The sequence below is a fragment of the Pygoscelis adeliae genome, unplaced genomic scaffold, assembly GCF_000699105.1.
Source record: "Pygoscelis adeliae isolate BGI_AS28 unplaced genomic scaffold, ASM69910v1 Scaffold209, whole genome shotgun sequence".
In the NCBI taxonomy this organism is placed as follows: Eukaryota; Metazoa; Chordata; class Aves; order Sphenisciformes; family Spheniscidae; genus Pygoscelis; species Pygoscelis adeliae.
This window is the reverse complement of record NW_008825538.1, coordinates 3763258-3774592: the sequence shown is the minus strand read 5'-3', so window position 1 is coordinate 3774592 and position 11335 is coordinate 3763258. Positions and strand designations below refer to the sequence as shown.

The 11335-nt window shown below is 43.7% G+C and overlaps 1 protein-coding gene across 1 annotated transcript in view; it reads right to left on the bottom strand.

Moving 5' to 3' along the window:
* Window positions 1-11335, bottom strand: part of IMMT (inner membrane protein, mitochondrial) — a 17279-nt gene that overhangs the window by 2307 nt on the left and 3637 nt on the right. The window contains exons 5-11 of the mRNA XM_009331906.1: window positions 10364-10462; window positions 7604-7740; window positions 6472-6575; window positions 4757-4892; window positions 3763-3892; window positions 2554-2568; window positions 852-1075 (exon numbers count right to left, since the gene is read on the bottom strand). Of these exons, the coding sequence (XP_009330181.1) occupies window positions 852-1075; window positions 2554-2568; window positions 3763-3892; window positions 4757-4892; window positions 6472-6575; window positions 7604-7740; window positions 10364-10462 (845 nt within the window). The remainder of the gene's footprint in view (window positions 1-851; window positions 1076-2553; window positions 2569-3762; window positions 3893-4756; window positions 4893-6471; window positions 6576-7603; window positions 7741-10363; window positions 10463-11335) is intronic.

Sequence of the window (11335 nt, the reverse complement as noted above, 5' to 3'; positions counted from 1 at the left end):
AGTTAGAGTTTAATAAAATGGTAATACCCCTTTTACCTGGTCTTGTATAAGACAGCCACTTTAGAGAGTGCAGGTTTATTTAGAAGCAGTTGAACAGTTTTTTTTGTTTTCTGTTTTTTTAAAAAAGGATTGTTATTTTCAACCTTGCATTAAATGCAAAGATGATAGGTCAAGCAACTTTTTAAAAGAGCTCTCAATACCTGTCACTGCAGTGCTTTGAATTAGCAGGCTACAGGCGAATCCTTAACATCCCTCAAGTCAATGCAGATTTTCCAACTAATGGCCAGCGTTTGATCTCATTTTCAGAGGCACACATGTGAAAACAGCAGGAGTATTTGGCAGAAGCGTCTGCCTGCGATATCACATCTCAAGTGATAAAACCTCCAGTGCCCCGATTCCTATGTCTTAAGTTGCACTTGCTTCATGTCCAAAGCAGCATTAAAATTCTGAGGCGTTTTCATAGTCTTTCTGAAAGAAATCAAATCCCAAACCACTGGCAGAGAGTGGAAGGACATGGAGACGCCTCCTGGAGGCAGGGCAGAGGGGCTGCATAGCCCTAAGATGGCCATACTGGGTCAGATCAAACATTGACTTCGACCCAGCGAGCCGATCTCCAACAGCAGACAGGAACGTGAAAAAGTCATTCCCTGTTTCGCTGTCTGATTTTACCATTCTAACTTTGCAGAACTTCCCTTGCTCAGCATCTCCTTTCCACGCTTATCGTGGGGGTCACCCTATCTGAAGTCTCCCTTCACTCAGAACATCCCAGTTGCTCTTCCGTGCGCTTCCTCTAGCTCTCCTACATCCTTTTTGAGCCAGAGATCCAAACAGGTACGTTAACGCCACTTTACCTTCTTCTCCTGTTCTATTTCAACCTCACTTTTGTGATGCTCCAGCGCTTTGGCCACGGCTGCCTCAAATGCTTTTTTATCCTCAAGTTTCTGCTTCTCCAGGGCCGACTCGATGTGCTGCTGTTCCCTCACCCGCTGCTCCGCCAGCTCCTTGTTTAACTGGTCGATGCGACGATGGGCGTGTGCAATGAGAGAATTTAAGTCGTCTGTCGATAACTGGCCAGCTAAAGAAGACACAGGGTGTCAGGAAGGTCTGCTGGGAAACCGCCACCATGGTGCTTGCCCACCTCCCACTCGAGCACTCTAAGGCTCCACGTGGTTGACCAGCGAGCACGTTTTATGAGAAGTTTCCGAGCGCTTCAAGCTCCTTGACCTGTACTAATACCCACCCAATACCACTTTCTGAGCCACACCTACAAGCAAGTACTTTTTATCTAGGAGAGAAATTATCTTAGTTTCTTTGAAGTGATTCACAGCTATTGTTTACACTCCCATAGCCGTGTCACACTCAGAGGAGACTGTCTGAAGCCGTTGTGAGAGATGGCCAGAATTCATGTTCTCTCTTCAACAGCCCTCCAGAGGGCTGGAGTGACCAACTGGTCACCATCAGATTTCTTACCCCAATTTGTACCTTTCAGGTTTGGCTACTCAAAGAAGAGCAGTAGGGGTCACAACTACATCTGTGTCCGCTAAGGAGTTTGCTACTTTTCTTGTGGGAGAGGAGGACGACACGAGCTACGTCTGCAGCATTTGTAGATTTGATGACCTGAGAATGGCATAGGCTCTGTAAAATGCTGCAGCTCATTTCGCACTGGCTGCCAGCTAAATCGCCTGTACGGAAAACCAGGGACTACTCGGGAAAGCGTTCCTGCAGGGTCCAAAGCAAGTGAAATTCAACAGCCTGTCAGCCATTCTGCTGGTGAGTGCTGGAGAAAGGACTGGCGCAGGAGGGCTCGGTGCAACGGTGCTTGTGTCCAGTAGGGAAGCTGACCGGCACCACTAAGCTCAGCTGTTGAACTTAACACTGTTACAAACAGAACGGGGCTTTACTGCACTCCAGTTTTAATAGGTTTCTTTGCTCAAAAGGGAAAAAATAAGTAATAATCAACCTCAGAATCAAAGAGTTAATCAACACTTCTAAAATCAATCATGAATATTAAATTCGGAGAATCAAGCCAACTTCAAATTAAACGAATCTGGTTTTGGTGACCCAGCTCAGGACGGCCCTACATGGCTTTTCAAGCACACGAAGTACCTAGACATTTCAGTGGCATCAGCAGGAGCTGGTGTATCCAGCACCTCCCTCAAGCCAGGACTGCTGCGAGGCGGGCCTACTTGACGACAAACACCGTCACACAGCTCAGCTGGAATTGGTCAAAGTTTCTGTTTCTCATCAGAATCTCAGCAGCAGGTATCAACCAGCTTAAATTCACAAAGGAAATTTAAACCTGGCTTTCACAGGCCAGCGATCACGCTCACCTGGGAAGCGCTGCTAGACAAAGAGTTTGTGGTTTAAGCTAGACATGCAGAACTAGTGGAAAAGATCCCAAAGCATATTTCAGCCTGAAATGTTTTAGGAATGCAACGTTTCACCCCTTTGTTGATACTGCCTGTAATTTGTAGTGATGTACCACACAAACATAAAAAAGAACAAAGAGAAGAGATGACATTCACAAGACCAGAACCAGTTACAGGAACTCACCTAAGTCAGTTATCTCTGCAACAGAAAGAGGAGAGGTTGGAAAAGTTAGTGCACATTCACTACAGCAAGTCAGTCATGCAAAAGTAAAACAGAAAACTAAGAGCTGCTTATCTACAGCGACTTAAACGTTGAGTCCAAGTCTTCAGGAACTTAGGAAGAACACTATGTCAAGTGTAAAAGTCTCTCTATATTACAGGCAAGATGTAGCCCAAAACATCCCAACCACTAAAATCACCTTTAGAAACCCACAGATTGTTGTTGACGTTTAGCCAAAGCAAGGAATAAAAGTTCAAAGTAGAAAAGTGCAACAGGACACTGGAAATTTTAGTCTGACATTTCTAGGTTCTTATAAATCAGAAGCGGTTGGTTAAGAAGCAAACTCCCAAGCGGCAGTGAGAGCCACGGACCCTAACAGGTCAGTCCCGCATATACTTCAGTAGGTCACGCCAGTATGAAATTGAGTGCACGGAAGTGACCAGGAGATTCCCTTTCCTCCCTCAGAAGGGCAGCGATCACAAACCCCAAGATGTTCTCCCTTTATCCTGCACAAGGAAAGGCAGCTCATGAGAGTTCAGATCTCGGGCAAAGAACTGCAGTAGTAATAGCATAAACAAAGCATAAGATGCCTATTCACTGCTTCTGTGCAGCATTCTCTACTGTTCAAGGCAAGTCACTCTGTTTAATTTAGAAACAGCATATACTGGGGTAGGTAGGGTACGAACAACACGTTCTGTCTTTCAGTGTATCTATCATTTCAGTGATGATCTAGAGAAATTCGGGGAGTTCTCTATCACTCTGTAATAATGGTGTATTATAACAGCTACGATCAATCACAGAGAGTCAACCAGACAAATACTTGATCAGTGAGCAACACAGATTTGATCCAAATCTGGAGTGACCCGGCTTTCTTCCTGGAATACCAGGGGAGGGAAGAGATGTTTAAACAACCATATGGTATTTATCATACAAGAGCTACATTTTTTGAAGCTTCCAATACAGCACAGGTAGTTCCCAGAATTAAGCCTCTTCATAATACCTGCTTTAGATGACTTATTTTAATTGTGAACTAATTTTAACTTCAAACCAACCAAATGGTATGGGAAACGGGACGCTGGACATTCAATTCAGTGGCCGTAGTTACAGAAACACTACAGACCAAAGCGACTGGCATGTAACAAGCACGAAGTAACCCTGCAATCAGAGACTTACTTAGCCCCTTCCAGCCAGGCTGTACATCGGGGGTGATGCTGTCAAGCTCTCGCTGAAACTCTTCCCTAGCTATAGCCACAAGCTCATGATACTGAGCTACTATCTTGGCCTCAGATTGTGCTGCCTGAACCTGCAACAAACAAAAATGAGATCAGTGTATTTTTCAAGGCAAATATTGAAAACAGAGGCATACCTAATTTAAAGCCAGGTCCTGAGTTAGTGGCAGGTGTCGTCACCCTCCAGCCCAAACAAAGCAAACGGACTTGGGGGAGAAAAAAAACCCACCCTGGGATATCAAACCTCTTGTATACAATAATTATTTGCTGGAACTACCACAAATCCATTTCTCCTCACACGCACACTGTAACTAGATAGCCAGTCTGTAGCCTAGATGGGACCAAAAGAGTATCTTAATTCAGTTTATATCTTTAAAGATCTCCAGCTCTTTTTCTCTGCTTTCAGCTACCATATGGACCTAGTGAGCCAGTCCTGCGACAGCTGCCCCCCTCTCAGTAAGTTCTGATATTCCCACTATGAGGCTAAATTCTCCACTCAAAACACACCTGATGAACTATCGACTGTGCTGCAAAGGAGGTAAATTTCACCTTTACATTTCTTCCCCAGCCTTCTGAGCTGTGAAGTGATTTACCCACTAAGTCATTAGCACAATTTGCTCCTACTCCTCCCTAACCTCAGAGTAAATTCAAATTCCTCCCGGCATCAAACGGAAAGAATTACAAGTCGCCTACAGAAAGGACAATCAAGGTGGCTGGAGACTCTTTCAGGACAGAGTTCAAGTTCTTCTTGCAAAGATCTTGTCATGCCTGTTCACTAGTATATAATCAGCTCAAAGACTGAGTATGGCTAAAAAAGACCGGAATTTATACTTGAAAAATATTTAACCTACTACAGAGGACTTGGGAACGGGAGGCCTGCACAAGCTGCCAAGTAGTCCTTACTCTAATGGCAGCTAAAAGGTCTGTGGAAGCACTACCTTTTTCACGACGTTGTCCAAGTCAACTATCATATGATGAAGATTTTCTTCTGCTGCGATAATGTGAGATTTGGCTCCTGCGATCTGAGACTTCTTGGCATTCTCGATTACGCCTTTCATCTTCTCTAACTCTTCTCTGAAAAGAGAAGAAGCTGCTAATTAGAACGCGTGCGGGTCTTACAACATAACCCCAAAGAAAAGTTTACTTTATGCTGTCTGTATTTATAGGAGGAGCTACTGGATAACTCCACGGGTGCTTCCCATCTACCAGCTCCATGGCTAAGATGCTGTGATTAAAGAATTTTTTTTTTCCCCACAGCCTGAAACCTAAAGATGTCCGTGGGTCTACCCCATGTAAAATGAGACTTACTTATAGTGCAATGAGTACTCAAGTACTCAAGACTTAGCTGGAGGGGGCAGATGAAAGAAAATTCACTGAAAGGAGTTCGTATTAGTAAAACTAAGTTAGTGTTAGAAGGCAGACATCTCCATCACACAACAGAGTATCACGGAAACATTTTTTCATATAGATGGCTTCCTCTTGCAGAAGTGTTTTGGACATGGTGACTGGTGGAGATCAATGAGGATGGAAGAAAATTTATAGAGCTCTGTAAAGATGGATTTTTTTTTTTTGTAATTAAGAAAGAACCGCTTTCCTCTAATCGGAATAATAATTGGAAATCAAAGAAAAAGTGAAAAAGCGTTCCTTTTCCAAATCCAGTCAAACCAATGGAGGTTTCTAATGGCCTCATCGGAACAAGGAACAAGCTTTAAAGTAAACAAACAAGTAAATAAATAAAAGTGCAGGCATCCAGTAGAGCAACAGAGAATGAAAGCTAGCGCATCTGGGGTTTGCGTTAGCTTTGTTTTACTCTTTGAAACCTCAGTTACACCTCCTAACTGTTCTTAGTCAGCACAGCAACTTCAAAGGTAAGAGACGTTTGTAACTTAAACAGCAGCCGTGCAACTTCAGGGATGATGTTGCCCTCTCAGCCTCAGAAGCATCAAAAGGGCTTCCAAATTTATGTCTACCCTCATTACAAGGGCAACTTGGAGATACTTGTCTGTCATCTTATTTTTGCTGCTATAATCCCTACGCGGTGAGTCTGCACACCAGACCCAATGCGCATCAACGTGGTTCATACAGAACCTTGGGTTACGAGCAGTGCTCCGTTTCAGAATTCAGATTTTTTCTTAGGCACGCGCTTCGTAAAAATCTAACTTTAAAAGTAACTCTGCTGACAGATGGAACTGCCAAACAATGCCGTAAGGTTTAATTTTTCATTACAACTAAAAGCAGCTATTGAGTCAGTAACATCATTACACAGAGAGTGCAGTCATGGAGTCCTTACAATAGCTTTAATAATGACAAAATTATCCAAAAAGGATTATGGATTTTTTTTTTTTAAGCTTACTTGAACTTACCAACACTGTAGATAAGTATTAAAGAGATAAACAAGTTCTTAAAAAGAAGACTAAGACTGTTTCAGACTCTTTGGTACAGTGAAGACCATGTGCACAGGCACCTAAGATGTACACACTGGAAATTAAAATATTCATTAGTGTATGCGACTTTTTTGATTGGGCATAAACACGTCAGTTTAATAGGAACACAGGTGACCGCATACTTTCTAGAAACTCATCTGGTGTCTGCCAGCCCTCGCGTGGGCAATATCAACTTTCCACCCAATAAGCCTTAAAAACAAGCAACTTACTTGGCTTTCAGAAGGGCATCAGCGGCTTCATCCACCGCTCTCCTCCGATCCTTCAGCGCTTCCTCCAGAGTGCGCCACTGGGACGATTTCGTCTCCCCAGCAGCCTAAGAAGCATAGATGCCTAATTAGGGCCACCACACTCATGAGATGAGAGTTATGAAAGAGGAAAAAAAAAAAAAAAGAGAAAGAAAGAAAGAAAGCCTGTAGAGATTCAGAAGTTGCTACGTTCATTTCACTCAAACTGAGCAACATTTTCATCGTTTTACCAACAGCACAGCTGGAAGACAAATGATTTTTCCCTTCCAGTGGCTTTTTTTGTTTGATTCTTAATGTTTTTCTCCACCTGAGCCACAGCCATTTGCCCACGCAGAAAAGCTTACGTGGTGCCACAGCACTGGGGGGAAATCTCTACATGTATTAAAGTACTGTAATACTTGAAAATTGCTTTTAAGCTTAATACTTAAAGTACCGTAATACTTTTAAGTTGCTTAATTTTAAAGTAAGCTTAATACTTAAGCTTAAAAGCAAACTCTTAAGCTACATGTTTTTCTAACTACTAGATTAAATCTCAAGTGCTTGTTTAGTTGCCTGTATCCCCCTGTCCACTGATTAACCACTAAATTGTATCCACTGCTCCAAAACTGAATAGGAAGCAGCGGTTCACACAGACCCCAGCATCAGCACACCAGAACCACAAGCTGGTATCGCTCGTACATCCCCTACTCACTTCCAAACAAGAAAAGCACAAGCCAGCAAGATTTTGGCAGAGGGAATCGTTCAACCAAATTATCAGGGTGGACAGTATGATACCCTAACTATATTTAGGTAAAAAAGGGGCTTGGGAATTAAAACACAATGAATTAAAATACAATGTGAAGATTATCGGTGTATTAACTTGAATTTTTCTACTTGCTAAAGGGGAATAAAGGAGTTGGGGGGGGAAGTCAAACGTAAAACCACTTTATTATTCATTCACACCACATTTCATGAGTGGAAAGATTAGTTAAAACCGTGATAAACACGAAGACACTGCAAGAAAAGCTTCCTACATTATCTTTAATTGTGAGATGAAAAGTTTTGCTGAACACAAAGCAAAAAAAAAATGCGAATTGTCCCCATTTGTCCAGTTTACCTCAGAATTGTCCATGGCCTCCTTCAGTATTTGCGAATGGGCATTCACTGCTTGCACAGCAGACTCCTGGGCAGTAATCGCCTGAAGGGTTATACGAGCTGTTGCGCTTAGGGCTCCTTCTAGAGTTGCTGCAAGGGCTGGGAAAAAAAAATTAACTGAATTAAACTACAAGGAAAAGAGCCGTAGAATTAGTAAATTGACACGTTACATTTTCTCTGTCTCCTTACGTTATTTTCTATGACCCAAAAGAGTTGGTCAGTTTGGGAACTGCAGCCTACAGAAGAAGAAAGGTTGACCAGGACACGCTCCTTATTTAGAAGAGTACTAAGGTACAAGTCTGCACTCACAGCAACAAAGCCACTCCGTGGAAGGCCTTCACCGTGTTTCTGCAGGGGGGTGCATTTAACCGGTTTTTCCATCTTCACTTGTTACAATGGTTATTAAGAGAAAACAAGTACATTTTTCGATCTTCCACACGGAAGATATATTCCAAACGCAGATTTATCCTTCCTAGCCAAGGCAGCAGTGGACTCAACTATCTATTCCTACTGGTATAAAAGCACAAATAAGCTATTAATTATTCAAGCAGGAACCAAATCAGAATGGTTAATCAGAGCGAGCAACGTCTGCCTTTCTGGAGCCAGACATTTATTTCTAACTACTGGGGTAAGTAAATCCAGCTTTCCAGTAAATACTCCTCTCAATTTTTTTCAATGTACCATCTCAACTTCTTCACTTGCAAAAAAGTCCTTGTACGAAGCAGACAACTAATGCCAAGCCTCTTGTTGCTGTTCATGTTGCTCTTCTACACCAGATGAAGCTCTGAACAGAAGCAAGCAGCAGCAGACCACAACCAGCATGTCTACTCCGAGCCTGGTAAGGCCAGGCTTGTATGCCCTTCTCATCCCTCACGTGCAACAACAGCCCAAGGCTCGGACTTTGGCCGAGGACCAAAACAGTCAGAGAAAAGTCTGAGCGTGGTCGACGCATCTGCCAAGACCCCATTTCACGTGCACAGCGGTCGGACAGGTCAGATCAGGCACGGCACACGGTGCCAGCGCCTCCTCCACCATCAGCCCTTTCCAAGCACTACGAGAATAATAAAGTAGAAAGGCCGTAGCTCCCACAGCAGGCTGAAGCACGTCCAATACGTGGCCTCAGTACTGTTAAACTCCCTTTCAAGCCTATTTTCACTGGCTACACCTATGTTAACAGTAAACTTTCACTTACTTGAAATACAGTTTCTGTTCGGCATCCTTGTAGTCAATGCCTCTAGCCTACCCACCCCCAAAGACTCCTTCCCTCACCACAGAAGGTCTGCAGAGCCATCGCAGTCAGCCATCCCTGCATTCCCCGAGTCAGAGGTCATCCTTCAACACCCATGGGTTTCTCCAAAAGGCTAGTCTCCCTCTCATCCCCGTCAGCACTGGCTGGATGATGATATGGAAGCTTTCTAACACTGCAATCAACCTGCAGCTTGAGCTGGGTTTGCTTTCAGAAGGTAAGTATCAAGGTACAGATTGCCCAGACATGCTCGACAGCAGAACACTACCAAAAAAACCATTTCTCTCTTTTTCTGGCTTCCCCTGAGGCAAACCAGGAAAGGGCCCAAAACTCCTGATTTAAACAATGATGCTGCAGCCAAACCAAGACCAAACAACAGCCCAGAAGTATTTAAAATCTAATAAACCAAGTGGGGGGTGAGGGGGAAGCAAAGCTCATTGTTTTGAGCAAGACACACAAGGAGGACATGAGTTTTGGGACACAGGAAAAGCCACCTCTCAATAATACAGCTGGATTAATAGGTCTGTCTGAGTTAGAACCCAAGCAAGGAACTGTCACAGTTCCCAGCCCAGAACCCACAGGCAACTCTCCACAGAGCCTCGACATGCTGTCCCTGAACCACTGTTGAACAAGTCCAGGCAGCAGCTGTGTAGGCAAGGACCTGGGGATCCCAGAAGGTGGCAAATTGAACACGGGTCAACAGCGTGCTCTGGCAGCAATGAGTCCTGACCGTGAACAGGGCTGCACCAAACAAGAGCACATCCCACAGAAGCAGTGAAGGAATGATTCCCCTCTAATTGGCACTTAGGAGACTACATCTGGAACACGGTGGTCTCGTTTTGAGAGACTCTGTATAAGAAAGGTACAAACAAACCAGGGAGCGAACACTGGAGAGGCACTAAGATGGTTAGGGGGTGGGAGCACGTGGCACAGATGAGAGGCTGAGGGATCAAGGCTCCTAGCCTGAAGAAGAGAAGCTGAAGGGGTATCTTCAGTAATGCCTTCCACATCTAAGGGAGTGTTACAGCAGAGACTGAACCAGGCTTCTCAGGGCTGCCCAGAGAAAGAGCAAGAGGCAACAGATCCAAGTGCCAACAAGAGAAATTAATTGGAGGTATCAAGTTCTCCATCACAAGAAGCACTGGCAAAGCTGCTCAGAGGTGGAAAAATCTCCATCCTTGGAAAGCTTCAGACCCCCAGGGGAGAAGGCCCTGAGCAACCTGCCCCAACTCTCCAAGCAGGGGGCTGGACTAGAGACCTGGGAGGTCCATTCCAACCCCAAATTTTCCATCATTCTTTGACTATCAGTTACTTCTTAGTGGGTGGAAGAAGCTTCAACACCACTCACTCTGCCAACACAACACAGGGACAACAACAACGAGGTGGGTAAGCAACTTAGAACTCCAAAGCCAATACAGCCCAACAATTCTTCTGTCATGTATAACACACATAGGAGAACTACCGGTATGGACTTACCCGCTATCTTCTCTTGCTCCTCTTTGTCTTGCTGGGCAAGCCGGGCTGCAACTTCTTCTGGTGACCGTTCTTTTATCGCATGTTCTTCATGTTCTTTACCTGTTCAGAAGTAAAAAGAGTTAAACTGTTTTAGCAGAGAGTCCAAATTAGTATATGGATTACTTGTAGGGAAGTAACTTTCTTTTCAAAAATTATTTTTATAGTCGGTATCACTGTATAAATCTGACTTCTGCACGAAGCCATGCTGAAACTACCTCAAGCTTTTTTTATACCCGTAACTACAAAGGCCAGTCTTAAATCTTCTTAAAATTAAAAATAGTAGCATAGATACCTCACATGCATCTGTAGATTTTACGTTAACTAGTTACGAAAATATAGAAGATTCAGAAGTGAAAGGCAAAGCAAGAACTGGAAAACACTTATGGAGCCAAGTTTAAATTTTAAGTGAATATCTGCTTGTATTTTTTTTTTTTTCAATTCTCCTTTGGCACGCTTGGAGAGTCCAGCCAAGGTAAAGCGAGATTAGGGAGGGAGCTATGGCGAATCACTATTATACTCTGTTCCCTAGCCTAAGGCTGCTTAAAATGCCTTTAAGAGTGAGCGTTGACCTAAGCGATTCTCTCAAGACCAACAGCAAGTCTGCATCTGAGCTGAGGAGAGAGCCCAGACCTCTCAGCTCTCAGACTCATGCTGCAACAAAACCCATCAGGTTACCTTTTAATAATGCTGATGCCAACTCTGAAGAATGTATTTACTTATTGCTGGCATACTTTTTATGAACTGTGTTCATATATAAATAAATTAATATCATCTCATCTGAAAGAGACTATCACATAAAAGCTAGCGTTTCCTGTTGAGTTAAACAATAAATGCAGTTTCTTCACTTGGCCCTGGGCAGACACGCTTTTCTGAACAGCAATCAGAAAGCCACCAGTTTGCAGAGGCAAGCTGGACTGTACGAGTTCCGGTTCA